This window comes from Nyctereutes procyonoides, unplaced genomic scaffold (genome assembly GCF_905146905.1).
Source record: "Nyctereutes procyonoides isolate TBG_1078 unplaced genomic scaffold, NYPRO_anot_genome, whole genome shotgun sequence".
Classification (NCBI taxonomy): Eukaryota; Metazoa; Chordata; class Mammalia; order Carnivora; family Canidae; genus Nyctereutes; species Nyctereutes procyonoides.
In genome coordinates, this window is record NW_026575025.1 from 8,964,197 (window position 1) to 8,979,254 (window position 15,058).

At 40.4% G+C, this 15,058-nt stretch overlaps 1 protein-coding gene across 4 annotated transcripts in view; it reads left to right on the forward strand.

Moving 5' to 3' along the window:
• The window catches only part of KMT5B (lysine methyltransferase 5B), a 57,477-nt gene that overhangs the window by 33,724 nt on the left and 8,695 nt on the right, over nucleotides 1–15,058 (forward strand). For 3 of the 4 annotated variants that reach the window (XM_055309250.1, XM_055309262.1, XM_055309256.1), the window contains 6 exons: nucleotides 3,711–3,876; nucleotides 4,265–4,374; nucleotides 5,857–6,023; nucleotides 6,316–6,335; nucleotides 6,417–6,553; nucleotides 12,375–12,571. In XM_055309250.1, the coding sequence (XP_055165225.1) occupies nucleotides 3,711–3,876; nucleotides 4,265–4,374; nucleotides 5,857–6,023; nucleotides 6,316–6,335; nucleotides 6,417–6,553; nucleotides 12,375–12,571 (797 nt within the window). Of the gene's footprint in view, nucleotides 1–3,710; nucleotides 3,877–4,264; nucleotides 4,375–5,856; nucleotides 6,024–6,315; nucleotides 6,336–6,416; nucleotides 6,554–12,374; nucleotides 12,572–12,867; nucleotides 13,863–15,058 lie in introns of those variants that run through there. The other variant, XM_055309268.1, reaches the window with a different exon arrangement.

Genomic DNA, 15,058 nt, shown 5'->3' on the forward strand with positions numbered 1-15,058 from the left:
GCTAATACAAATCTGCAACTTCCCTTCATTGCCACAGTGGTCACTTGGGTTTGGAAACAGAAAATCCAAATAGCAAGAAAACCTGGGAAGTCAGTCTCTGGAAAGAGTGGGGAACAGGTGTGTGGGAGTGTGAATTCATGTTTTTTTCTGCCCTTTTTAATAATAAATGACTTAAGTGACATATTTTTGTATTTCTTTTTATCAGACATTGTCAGGTGTGGAGAGAGAAATGTTTGGTTTATTTAAAGTTCTAAAGATTATACGTATTAAGAGAGGGAAGAGGGACGTACTGATTTGGAAATGCCGAATACCTGTCTCTTGCCTCCCCTGCCACGCCATTTGCCACCCCCCAAATACTAAATTCAAAAGTATATATTTGTGTCTACCCTCTTGCTGTCTGTGGCTGGGCTCTGTGCTATGCTCAATGGCGAACACAAGTCAAATCCTATTCTGATCATGAAACAACACCAGAGGGCCCTCAGAGTCCACAGGAGAGAGTAGGACTGGGCCCAAGGCCTGGGTAATAATAGTCACTCCACTAACAACCTTCATTAGGCTTTGTTTTCTGCATTTATGGAACAAGAGGGTTGTTTGACAATAACCTAAATATTCTTCTAGCTTTAAGAACTGTGGCATGAGGATAGCTTTGTAGGTTTAGAATGATTGTGCTTGAGGAGAGGACAAAGGGTATTTTTCTCCTCAATTAATAGAAAACCACTTCACTTTTTCTAGGGTTTTCAGTGCCTTTTGCTCTGGCCCTATTAGTTGTAATAATCTTATATCACTAAGTAATTTTATCTCTCCGCAGTATTTGTTATAATGGGATTTGACTTGAACTGTCAGCCAGGTGATTTTGATATACTTCTATAAGATTATTGAAAACTGTCTTGTTTCCTTCCTGTCTGCACCCAGAACCATTTCTTCCTCCTTTGCCTCACTATCATTTCACGCCTATAACAGCCAACTGAGACAGTAAGTTTTGACAGTAAATTACACCTTAGGTGAAATGGAAGTTCCTGCCAGTGAGAAATAGTAAGGGACAGTTCAGAGGTTTTATATTTGAAGCAATAGAACTCAGGAAAGCAGAAACAAAGCCCAGGAGAAGCAGCGGAATATTACTAAATTGACAGTTGATTCTTTTGGTTTTAGCATATAAATTGTTTGGCATCATGAACAAAGAGTAAGCAAAACTAAAGTAAGCTGGCAGGCATTTTTAGATAGGGAGGAACATGTTTCAGGAAGTGGAGAGCACCCAGAAAGCCTGTCAGGAAGAGGCAGCATCCATTCCAGGTCTGTAACTTATTTTTCTGACACATTCTCAAGAGCTTTAGGTGAATTTAGCCCGGACTTTGGCTTACTTTCTCATGCATCAAGCCATGTGGTGTTTTAAAACTGTCACCATTGGTTAGTTCTACATTAAACATGGAACGATGGCTTGGCTCTTTCTGTGCTTCATAGCCCTGCCACTTAACATCGTAGATTTATTCATTGTATTCACTGTAAGTGAACTAGTGCTTTTCTCTTTACTCCACAAAACATGAATTTCCTGCCATTTCATATTCTGTATTGCCGACAGCTACTGGGTTGTCTTGTCTGTCCTTCGTGTGCAGAGAACTTCATAGTGTAGGGTTACGGCAAGGAGGGTTTAGGTTTTCTAAGAAACCCAAACTTGACAAAATCGCTTGTGGTGGTTACAAGTAAGTAGTTTAATATTCTATCTGTTTGATGGTATGGATGTTTCCATAATTCTGCAGGTGATTTTTAGATCATTTTAGTGGTAGTTCTCCAACACTGTATTCTGACAGCCTAGTTGAAGACTTCTGAGTTTAAAGGATTTACACTCTCCCACCTGTGAGAGCTGGTGTGAGGGCTGGTATGCTATTTGATTGAAATGGAAGATAATCTAGGGTATTATCCATTTATTCATATGATCTCTCCAGGATGTGCTTGAAGTCTTTCTCATAGTTCTGCTTACTAGTCATGAGAAACACTGAAACTTGAATCTCTGGCTGGTTAGTTCCCAGAGGTGTCAGCTTGCATTTCTAGAGTGGAAGTCCTTTAGAGGTCTTGTCCAGTAAATAGTATATACCCATTCAGGGTCTCATGTCTTCTCTCTTCCTTGTTCTAGTACTTTCCCTCAATATTGCTGGCCAAGCTGACTCCCTCAGTCCCAGTTCAACTCTTTGAATTCACCCTCATTAAGATCCTCTGCCTAGACTTCCTCTCACTTTGCCTGCCGCCTTTTGATTCTTTCCTGACAATGGTAATATTCTGCTTTTTCTTTAGAAAGCTGAAATCAACACTTTTCTCATTGCTCACATCACTGTCAACTCCAAAACCCCTTCCCAAACAGACCTTACTCCTTAGTTCTGGTTTCCATACTTGAAAGTGCTGTAGCGTGTAGTTTGTACCCTGCTAACTTGCATTAGGAAAGCGATTCCTTGCTTTTAACCCTTGGATGCATGTATGTTTCTCTCAGTCCCTATGGAGTTTTCCATTCAAGAGCAGTGGTCATGTTTTTCCCCATGCCACCTGTGTACCAGCACCTAATAAAGAATCCTTGGTGAGATACTGTGCCTTCAAATCTCACTGAAATGTTATGAAGGCCTTTGTTATAGCTTACCTGGAAAAAAAATTCTGCTTAAATGCTTCCTGTGCTGAAGTTCATGCCAGGTCTTACTTCCAGGTTAGCATGTTCAGGGGTTCAAGATATGCAATTTTAATTGTTGGAGTAAGATGCGTTGTTCAAATATATTTTCTCCTTGACCACTAATAGTTTCTTCTTAACAGTTTATTTGAACAGCAGTCTAACTCCTTTTTGTTGTTGGACGTTAAAAAAACAAAACAAAACTTTGAGAAGATAGACCAAAGGAATTTGACATGAGAAGAAATTTTGAAATTAAGGTCCAAATACCTTTAATCATATTACATGTTTTAGAGAACACAGCTTTGGAATAAGGGGCTTTACCAACTGAAGTCTTTCTTGGACCATGATTGCATCATGCCTAACAGTACAGTATTTTGAAGGCATCATGGCTAGTGTTATTATAGAATCCTTTCAAAATTCTACCCCAACAGTTTTTCCTTTGGCATCACCAATTTAGCAACATTACCGATAGAGTTGTGCTTTTTGCAAAACTCTTTGCTCTCTGATTGCACTTATTGAAGATTAATTTGACATGAGTGTTAGAAAATTCAAGGTGTATTTCAGGATCTCTTGGGATACTACTTGATTTGGGGCTTTTCTAACTGTGCACATGGAGAATGTTCTGTTTATGGCATGATTTTTGTTTGCTTCATCCCTCTGAAGCTCATTGCCTTGCACTCTTCTGGCTTGATTCTGCATGTTTTTAAAAATTCTTGTCATTCTAACTCTTAATTAGACGTATTCTATTCTAGATCTTTCATTTTATACCATCCAAAGTAGATGACTAGCGTGAGCCTGAATCAAACAGCTTTCGTTTGAGTCATCTGGTCATTTCTCAGTTAAATGAGGTAACAGTAAAAATAAAAATACCGAATACAGTTTGAAGAACGAGAAGTTCTATTTCCTGGTGATAACTATTACTTGAACAGTAATTATCAGGATTATTGATTATTATCTTTTATTAAGTCTGGCTGTTTTTAGGTTATCTCTTATCTCAGGATCTCTTAACAGTGGCCTAGGGATGATGGAAGATAACTAAAGTGAATGTTTTGATTTTGTTCAGATTTCGGCCTATTAAAGGAAGGCAAGAAGAACTAAAGGAAGTCATTGAACGTTTTAAGAAAGATGAACACTTGGAGAAAGCATTCAAATGTTTGACTTCAGGCGAATGGGCACGGCATTATTTTCTCAACAAGAACAAAATGCAGGAGAAATTATTCAAGGAACATGTAGGTTTTATTGATAAGATTAATACTGTTTTCAGTTTGGATAAGAGTAGAGGAAACTAAAGCTTAAATTTTAGTGAACACTGAAACTTTAAGTCAATTTTGCATAATGCTGATGAGTGTGAAGATCTAATAATACATAGGATCATTTGTATGATTCTCCAAAGAGAAAACTTTGTCATCTAGAGGTGAAATTTGCTGTGAACTTTTAGAGGAACATAGCCAAGCCAGTAGGTATTCAAATATGTGAAATTTAAAAATAAGAGATTTTATTACTTAATGATCTTAAATGTTTTACATTGTTGATAATGATTTGCTTTTATAATTCTGAGCAAGTCTAACAGGATAAACAATTTAATACAAAGTTAATATCTTTTTTTCCCCTGTTTAGGTATTTATTTACTTGCGAATGTTTGCAACTGACAGTGGATTTGAAATACTGCCTTGTAATAGATACTCATCTGAACAAAATGGAGCCAAAATAGTTGCAACAAAAGAGTGGTAACTATTATACTAGTATAAACCCATAACATAATTTTAATTAAATTTCTCTCTTAAATAACTGTTGAAGTGTTAAGAAAATTGTGGGAAGGAGTAAAGCCAGAACATACCTTAATGGGGCCAGTGCAGTGCCAGCACCTCAACCCTGTGACCTGGGTCAGGACAGTGAAATTAGAAATCTGGGTTGAACCAGATCTTGTCCCTAAGCCATTGTGCTTCTTGTTTTTCTTTTACTGAGTCTGAGTGCTTCTCTCCAATGAGGCTGAAAGCCAATGGGCACCAGGGCTGGAGAACCTGGCTTCCAGAGTCTGGCTCCTGCTGGCCTAGAGGAAGGTCAGATGAGAAGTCATAATGATCCTAGGAATTTCAGAGGTGGAAATTTCCTACTGCATTGCCTGCCTAAATTCATACACAGACATATATCATATATATGCCCGGTTAAGTAAGAGTAGTGGAATTGAGTCCAGCTAGAAGGGATGAAAGCCATTTGCAAGGGAATATTTTATTATATTTTTCCTCTAATGCCTGTTCCTATCTTATCTCCCAGAAGAAGGAACATGTTGCCCCTCTCATAAGCTACCCTCAGTATTTTTTATAGCAAAAATGTTAGGATCATGCCTGAAAATGAAATGATCAAAGAGCAGCACGCTCAGGCCTCTTGGATAAGTGCGTGCGTGTGAGTGTGCATCGGAATGTATCCAACCTGCTACTCTGCTCCCTTGGCTCTCTGTCCGTGGATGTAGAGCTTTGAGGTCTTGTATTCCAGAACTGCGCTGTCAAGTACAGTAGACACTGGCCACCTGTGGCTTGTGGGCCTTTGAAATGTGACCAGTCTGACCTGAGAAATGCTGTCAGTGTGATACTGGCAGATTTTGTATTAAACTGTATTCCTCATCGATTCTTCTACTGATTGTCTGCTAGAACAATATTGAGAGTGTGTTGGGTTACAAAAAATAACTAAAAGTAATGTCATCTATTTTTTTCTTTACTTTTTTAATGTGGCTGCTAGAATGCTGAGGATTCCGTGTTTGGCTTCCATTCCATTTCTCTTGAATGGTGCTGCTCTAGAGGGTAGCTCCCCAATCCTGGGTCCCCGTGACCTTTTACTACTGCTTGTCTCTGTCTTGAGACCTTCGTCCACCGTCAGCAAGTTGAATTCAGTGGAGTGGGCATTTGAGTCCTTCCTGCCTGCAAAACACCCTAGCACCTGCCTGCTGCAGGGCATTCAGAGACATAGGTAGCACAGCACCTTCTGATTTCTCGTAGTGATGAGACAGCCTCCCAAGCAACCTTGGCACAAGGCTGAAGGTTTCTGGGGAGGGCAAGGCCGTGCCCAGATGGAGTTCCTGGGGGCTCTGCTAAAGTAGTACACACAACTAGGCCTTCTCAATTCCTGGTATTGATTGGACAGGCTTATTTTATTAAAAGAAGCCTTGTTATTTATAATTACTAGTAATTTTTAACATGACATATTTTAAATAGGAAACGAAATGACAAAATAGAATTACTGGTGGGTTGTATTGCCGAACTTTCAGAAATTGAGGAGAACATGCTACTTAGACATGGAGAAAACGACTTCAGTGTCATGTATTCCACAAGGAAAAACTGTGCTCAGCTCTGGCTTGGCCCCGCCGCCTTTATAAACCATGGTAAGCTGTGCTTCTCGGGCGGGCGCGCGAGTGGCGGGCAGGACGGCTAAGACTTAGCATGGCCTTGTCAGACTGTGTAAAATTGTGTCTCCCTTCAGAGGAGGTTGGCAGCGTGACTTCTTTATTTTTCCCACCAATTTATTGAACAAATAGTCCTGTAGTTTAACTCGAGACCTAAACTTCTATCAAAGGTTGTAAAATTATGTGGAAAGCTTATTTCAGATTTCTGTAATTGTTCGTGTTTCAGATCTTATCTACAGTTAATTGACTTTATCTTTTGGACATTTTTCAGATTGCAGACCTAACTGTAAGGTAAGCAGAAACATTTTTTTATTTCAAATATTTTGTTTCTGCCTCAGGTATGAGTTTCTTAATGGGTCGATTGTATTTCAGTTTGTGTCAACTGGTCGAGACACAGCGTGTGTGAAGGCCCTGAGAGACATTGAACCTGGAGAAGAGATATCTTGTTATTATGGAGACGGGTTTTTTGGAGAAAATAATGAGTTCTGCGAGTGTTACACTTGTGAAAGGTAAAGTATTGAGTAAGGTGGTTGTGGGCGTGCACTAACATCACTTCCTCCTCACACGCAGGAGTGGTATTCTGTGTTCTGGTGTCATACACCCGCACAGTGTATGTCAACAGTCAGAGATGCAGAGTTCTTGAGGGACTTTGGCACCTGATCCTTTAAAGTCTTCTTACCAGCTTATTATTCTTCTGAGTAGGTCAGAATACTAATGTGCCTAAGGAGAGAATGAGAAATAACACACACACACACACACACACACACACACACACACAGTGCGAGAGTGGGGTTGCCCCAAAATAGCAAGTGATATTCACTGCTGATAATCACATGAAAACCCTGAAGTTGTCTTGTGTATTACCAAGCTGTGGCTTCTCGAATTTTTATGTTTGTTTTAATTTTTTTAATTCAAGTTACTCGAGTTGACACACATCAGTACATTAGTTTCAGATGTACAACATAATGATTTGGCATCTCTGCTGTGCTCACCACAGGAATTTTTATGTTTTGATATACATACTTTTCACATTCCTGAGTTCTGTTTTTTACTTAATAAGGAACCTCTTGTGACCCATAAAGATTCTGGAGTCCTCATAGAAATCCTCAGATCTGACTTAGCAAGACTGCTGCTTCACACTCACTCATTGCACTGATTTCTGCATAGCAGAGCTCCCAGAGATGGCTTCACAAACTTGTCTTGGCTAGTGCTGCAGGAGGGCTTCTTACAAGGCAGTGCACATTCGTATAGGCCACATAGCGGAGTAAACCTGGATTTGTTGAATTTGTTTTTCTTGTACTGTGCTGGGCTCTTTATTGACCTAATGCATTCAGTCCCCACGGCAGTCCTGAGAGAAGAGCGTACTAGTCATGTGCCCATGTTGCGAGTACAGAAATTAAAGTGTCTGAATCCATTGCAGCGAAATGACAAAGCCCTAATTCTGCCCACTTCATACTGCTTTTACAAATATGAGCAGGATTGTCCAGTAGTACTACTTCTACCTCTGAAAACACCCAGCTTGCAGCCAGCCAGCCTGGGGGGAGGTAGTGAATCCCCAACGCCCCAGTTTCCTTCTTTCTAGGTAGTTTGGAGAATCCCCCTATGTCATGAGACAGTAGAAGCATGGAGTCACGATACTACCCCAGCCACTTCTCTCCCATCACCAGGGTCTTTGCCATAAAAAACGGCAGAAAACCTATTCCTGCTGCTGCTGAGAGAGTGGTATAAAAACTATCATTTTCTACATAAAAAATGATTTGAGTGTTGATTGAATCTTAGACCAGCCCACAAAAAGACTTTTAATCCATTAAGTAGTTTAATTATACTTGAATAACACTTCAAAATCATTTCCTAGGGAGAACATAGTGTAGCACTTAGGTGCCTGACATCTAAAATAGCCTGAGTTGAAATCCTGTGACTGACTGCACTTCAGTAGCTACATGATCCTGGACAACTTAGCTGCTTCTTATGCCTTAATCACCTCGTCTGTAAAGTGGAGATAATGTTAGAAGCAATCTCACAGGGTCACCGTGAGGCTTAAATTTGTTATTTTACGTGAAGCATGTAGAACAGCACAGATGTTAACATAAAGTTATTTTGTGGTTTCTGGTTATTTGCCCATTAAAATGTAAGCCCCGTGGAGGCAGAGATTTTTGTCCTTTACACTACTACCATATCCCCAGCATCCAGAACAGTACCTGGCACATATGTTCTTTTTTTAAAGATTTATTTTATTCATGAGAGAGACAGACATAGACATAGGTAGAGAGAGAAGCAGGCTCCTTACAGGGAGCCCAATGCGGGACTCAATCCCAGATCCCGGGCTCACACCCTGAGCTGAAGGCAGACACTCAACCACCGAGCCACCCAGGCGTCCCAGATAGTAGGTTCTTGATAAATATTTGGTCATTGAATGAAGGAATGAGTGAACAAAGCAAACAGTATTCTAAATAAGCTTTTGGTGGCTATCCTGAAAAATGTAACTCCATACTCAAGATTCTGAACCAAACCCGAAGCAGCTCTTTTACCATAGTCTAGAATTGCACTTATCATCCTATTCCTCAGGCAAATTAGTACTCTGTAAGCTTCAGTTTCTCATTGGTCAGATGAATGTTACTCCAAACAGTAGCCATGGCTATTTTCAGACATTTGGAGCAGTTTGATTTTAAAGGTTGACTGCAAATGTTTGTGACATTCTCAGGAACACCTGAGAGGGTAAAACTAATTAAAGGGACTCCTTCAGTTATTCATCAGATAGTAACTGAGTAGTTAACTTATGTTAGGTCTAGTACATGCTGGGTCAACAAGACTTAGCATGATGCCAGCTATGAGAGCAGTGCAGTGAGAGGGACATGCACACATGTGCTCTCCAGGGACTGTAGGTTGAGAAGAGGTGGCCCCGTGAAGAAATGGGTGAGCAGAAAGTTCACAGAGGCACTGAGATCATGGGTGAAGTGTCCAGGATCCATCTGATGCATGTTTCTGGCTCTAACTATCCTTATGATCACTATTGTGAATGTAATGTGTTCATAAGTAAATGCTATGGAATTTACTGCAGAAAATGTGAGGAATTCAAGTCTAATGAAGGACCAAAAAATATGAAGGGCTAGATTATTTTTATATTGAAATATGTCTGATGATAACCAAGAAAACATTTCTAAAGTATAGTTAGAGGAGATTTGTGTTAACAGACCTCAAAAATAACTAAGAGACTATTATGATCAACATTTGATGCTGTTGGCCCAGAAATACACAAACAGATAAAAGGACACAGAGGCGAATGTGTGTGAGATTCTGATATCACATTAGGAGAAATGATGATTTTTCCTAATGAATGATGTTAGTATCATTTGTTGTGCATCTAGAAGAAAACCAAGCTAAGTTCAAGATGGGTTAAAGATTTGTTTTAAAATACAATGCAAAATTGTTAGAAAAAAAATTAGACTATCTGCCTAAGCTTGGGGTAGTGGACATGTTTCGAAAGAAATAAGAAACAGTGACTACGAAAATGTCTGGTCAAAAGTAAAGTCAAAGACAACTGATGAACCAGAGGGAAAACAGTACACATGTGACAAAGAGTAAATAATCCAAATAACAAAGAAGCTCCTAGAAACTCATAAGGAAAAGACAGACTCCAGAAGAGAAAGGTAAGGAGGATGCCTCACAGAAAATCATGGCCATAAACAAGGCAGTTAAAACACTATTGGGTATTCGTTGTCACTATCAAATTGGTAAAATTTAAGAGGTATACTCTGTAGTGCTGGTGAAGATGTGGAGAAACGGGCACTCATACACTGTTAGTAGGGCCACGAATTATCTGCAATAGTTCAAAATAAGTGCACCCTTTTACCTGGCAGTCAGTCCCATATGGAAGAATCTGTCCTGTGGAAATGTGAGTGGTAGTAAAGATTTGGTTTCTATAGCAATATAACAACAAAAAAAAAAAAACCCTGCAAGTTTCAGTAACCATCAATGAGGAATGATAGAATATACCATGGAATGTGTATTCAGTGTAAAAATACAATTTTCAAAACATGTTCAGTTTGGATGTATTTGTACAAAATGTAATGATAAAGCTGATTGCTGAGTATTACTGTACATTTTTGTTTCGTTTTTGGTTTCGTTTGCTTAAAAACCAACCACATAGACTGGTGTACAGACTATGGTAAACAAATGAAGGATGACACACTGGCAGGCAGTTAACACTGGTACCTCAGGGCTCTGGGGGTGCAGGGTGGCTGACTGTCAACTTTTGCTGTATGGATTTAGATCCTAGGATTGTTTTGCTTGTTGCAGCAAGCAGGAGCAAGTCTTACTTGCATAAGTTAGAAAAAATCAGGGAAGTAGAGAAGCAGATGAATGGTAGAGTACTTTAAAAAAAAAACCTCTAATTTCCAGAAAAAATAATTCCATCATGATCATTTGTATTTAAGCATACTTTTAATATGGCCCATTTTTCTAGATAGGAACCAGAAATGTTAAAGGTTATGGGGAAGAGGCATGGAATATCTGAAAATGATGTATTACTCTCTTAATCTCCATGAAATGAAATCACCTTTGACATTAACTGTATTTTCTTTCTGCACGTTTTAATGTGGAGTGAAGTGGAACTGCTTGCCTGCCTGGGTAATGATTACCTGGGCGTTTTACCATGATTTCTAACTCACATTCCAAGATCAGAACTGAGGCAGCCACACAATAAGATTGTTGTGATTTTAATAGAAACATTAATAAAAATAGAGTTCCAAATCTGTTCTGAAAAGGTGAAGAAAGCAAGAATGCTCACCCTACTTACCAGAGAGAGTTTTGGCGATAGGTTTGGGTGTGTGGCCCCTAGCTTTAAGACGTAAGATGGTAGGAAGGGAAATTAAAAGTTTTGTTTTGTCCCTTAGCTAAAAGTTGAGCACTCCAATTACTTGGAGAAGTTACTTTGTCCTCATCCACATCCTGAAAGGAAGGAATCATACAGGATCTTATGGAAGCCAGTACTGCTTCTAGGCTGGAGGACACCCACAGTTTACTGTGTGTTCAAAAGTTGTTGTATACGGCTTTTCATTTACAAGCTGAGGACAAAAAAGCAAATCCGTGAAGACATTTTGGCCAAAAAGATTTCTCACTTTTTAATTGTAATATGTAGGGCCTTTTTAAAATCTCATTAACAACTTCTCTTAAATTGAGTTGAGTAGAAGTAGTCACCAAATAAAATTAACGTCTGCAAAGCTAGATTCATTAAGGTTGATGAGAGCCTCTTCGTGAGCACCCTCATTTCAGAAGAACTTACATAAAAATAATTAGAGTAGGCTACAAATCATTCTTGTTCCGTAGTTAAAAGCAAGTCTTTTATTGTCTTTTATTTAGTAACATTGTGTTAATTATGGTCATTCACGTTTATCTCAATAACTTGAAAGAAATTAAACAGTTTTTATTGTTTTGGAAGTTAAATTTTCACTGATACAGCCATCTTATACAGAATTTCAGTTAAGGGCAGCCCAGGTGGCTTAGCGGTTTAGCGCCGCCTTCAGCCCAGGGCGTGATCCTGGAGACCCGGGATTGAGCCCCACGACAGGCTTCCTGCATGGAGCCTGCTTCTCCCTCTGCCTGTGTCTCTGCCTCTCTCTGTGTGTATGTCTCTCATGAATAAATAAAATCTTTAAAAAAATTTTTTTTCAATTAAGATTTGTTTGTATCTAACATCAAGATCTATATAATGACTTAATTTATGGAAGTTCTCTGGGGTTTTTTAATTCCTTAATTCTTAATATTTAGTATTACAGAGTTAAATTGCGTAGAGCAAAGCTGGAATATAATTAATGGGTAGGTTATTTAAGATATAATGTAGATCTATCAATTAAGCAGCTTTGAAACTGAGGAATTAGTTCTACCTACAAGGTCTAGGAGTTTCTCGTGGGCGATTGATAATTAATTGATAATAATCATAGGTTATTTAAGGTTTAAAGGAGTTTTTTGTGTTAATTTTAGATACACTTAATTCTTTTGAGAGTGTTAAACATTTTTTTTAAAAGGACTTTTATTTATTCATGAGAGACACAGAAATAGACCTAGGCAGAGGGAGAAGCATTCTCCCTGCAGGGAGCCTGATGTGAGACTCCATCCCAGGACCCCAGGATAACGACCTGAGTGGAAGGCAAACACTCAACCATTGAGCCACCTGGGTGCCACTTTGTGAGTGTTAGACCTAGCAGATTTCCAATGATGATGGAGGCCTCGTGAGTGTGCCTCATCTGTGAACTTGATGTGGCCATGAGCCCTCAGCAGCTGACCTTATAGTAAATATACTGTCTGTTTAACCTGTGCTGTTTTCTCTTTCAGACGGGGAACCGGTGCTTTTAAATCCAGAGTGGGACTGCCTGCACCTGCTCCTGTTATCAATAGCAAATACGGACTCAGAGAGACAGATAAACGCTTAAATAGGCTTAAAAAGTTAGGTGACAGCAGCAAAAATTCAGACAGTCAATCTGTCAGCTCTAACACTGATGCAGATACCACTCAGGAAAAAAACAATGCAAGTAAGTAAGGGAGATTGATAAGCATCTATCTTCTTTTTTTAATTATTATTTTTAAAGTATTTTTACACAATGATCTTTCTAAAGTGTGCTTCACTTCAGTAGTTTTGATCTTTTAAAAATTGAGAGAAGCTCTGGGACTCGTGTGCTTCAGCAGCACTGCAAGGTTCTAGAAACGATTTGAGCACAAAAGCAGTCTGTATCCTGCCTCTAGATTCAGTCCTGTACTCTAGACTGAACTGTCTGCTTTTCTTGAATTCCTGGTAACTGGATATTACATTCTTCATCATGTGTTCCAGGGTCGTCCTATGTTTGAGAGAAACATTTTCAAGGTGTTAGTTTGACTGTCGTGATGGCGGTAGGTCCTACAGGAATACGAAGGACTGGGTAGAGGCGTAGAGGCACGGACGTGTCCATGCGCCAAGCTGGTCCATTAGCACGCATGATGCGAACTTGGGCAGTTCATAGTTCTGGCCTCAAAGCTTCTGCCTTTTTACCGTTTGCTTGCCCTTTGCAAACTGAACTGAGCCCATTCACCAAACCACCAGTTACCAGACTCAGAATTGTGATAGAGGAGCATTTCAAATGTCGCTGTGCTGTGACGTGGTGCGTTAGCCACCACTGAAAGGAGCAAGAGAGGTGCAAAGAAGAAGCCAGCATTAAGATGCCAGTTGTGCGTGGGGGCAAGACCATATGGAAACTGGAAACAGAATGGAGAATAAAGAGGCAAGAAAGCGAAGCAAGCCTAGCCGGGCAAAAGGAAACGCGTCATGTTTGTGGAACTTTGAAGTCCTGGGACCATGCTCATGGCTGCCGTTTCCTCTGGGTAACACCAGTTTCCTCTCATTGCCACTAAAGCTGTAGGCTTTTTAGTCTGACTTGTTTCTGACAGGAATAAAGCCTCAAGGTTTTGACTCAGTGATCCCTAGGGGTTCCTGTTCTGGCATGCCAAGTGTCTGTAGGTACTTGGTAGCACCTCTGTGCCTTCTGGAGTCGGGTTGTTTGAGGCTCCTCTCCCCATCTTCAGATGTTTGCAGCCCAGCGTGGATGCACCCTTCCCCTGCAGAAAACCCTGGAGAGAAGGGAAGGCTTGTCCTGTGATGGCCACTGTCACTGCCGTGAATTCCTGCATCCGCCTGCTGCTGGAGGGTCAGAGTCCAGGTGTAACCCCCATAGTGGAAGAGCAGTACTGTGTTCCTATTCCAGTCTTTAATGTCCCAGGTGAACAGAGAGAGCAGTTAGCCCGTCATTCACTGTTGACTGTTGGTTCTAATAATAAATGGAACATAATCAACGTTTTGTTTTCGGAGTCTGGTTCCTTGGTGAAACTGGAGACTTGTGAAGCCTGGTTTAGAAATATGTGCATGAAACACTACAGAGCGCGGACACGGCCACCACGCTGCCCACACCGGATGGCTCTGTGACACGGGGGGCGTTAACTCTATTCCTACTGTATACATACTGAACTCAGTACACCACGGAGTCTAAAAGAGCATAATATAGGTAGTTTTTGGAAGCGTACTGACTGCTGTGGGACCATCTAGGAAATGTTTATTAGTAAACCAAATACTTAAAAGCCTACTAGTTGTTGAAGAGATACAGAGATGAATGAGACTCAGGTTCCTCCCTCAGGAAGCTTACGCTTTAGCTCCAGGATACAACAAGTACACAATGACGCCGAGCAGACTATAAATGCCATTTGAGCTGTGGTCTCAGCATGACTGAGTAGAAATGCAGCACTTCCCCGTGACTGCTGATGGGAGGGGGCTGACTTTGTTCAAATTACCTTTCTGCAGAATGATGGTTTTGAGTACTTGGAGGGTCGGTTGTAGCTAACTTTGAGGGACCATGTGTGAGTTGACAGATGCAACTCCATACTCTGGAGGAGCAGACTGCCCTACACTAGGTCACTTTCACAGCAGTGTTCTTTCAAGTTCCCACAGGTATTCTTTCAGACTGTATTTCTTCCAGTGTCTGTCTTGACCATACACTTCTACCAGTTTTTAAGAAAGACTTTTTCAAATTGCAGCCGGAAGCAAAGCCAGAGCTGCCTGAGCCCTGTCCTAAAGGAGGCGGCCTACTTGTGCTTATGGACTCAGGGTCTTTTCTCCGTGTGCAGCTGCCATCCTTATTCTGCAGTTTGTTTAGAGTTCACCTGGCAGAGAACTACTTTCTTTGAACAGCTTATGTGTTCTTTTTAAGGAAACATTTCTGCTTAGGAGAAAAATTATTTCTTCTGCACAGATTCTTTTTTTGAAAAGTGTCTGAAGAGCCACAAGCTGACTGTTGGCTTTAGCATCTGGAAAGAGGAAACAACAAGAAATCCATTTTCATAAATTCAGTCCACAAACTTGAATTATAATGCCATTTTAGGAGATTGTGGCTTTTTAGGCCTCTCGTGCCTCGATGGCTAGGCCACACATACCCCCATAGTCAGTGCTGTGATACGGGGTGTGGGTCGTGACAGTGCCACGAGTCAGTGTGAGACCC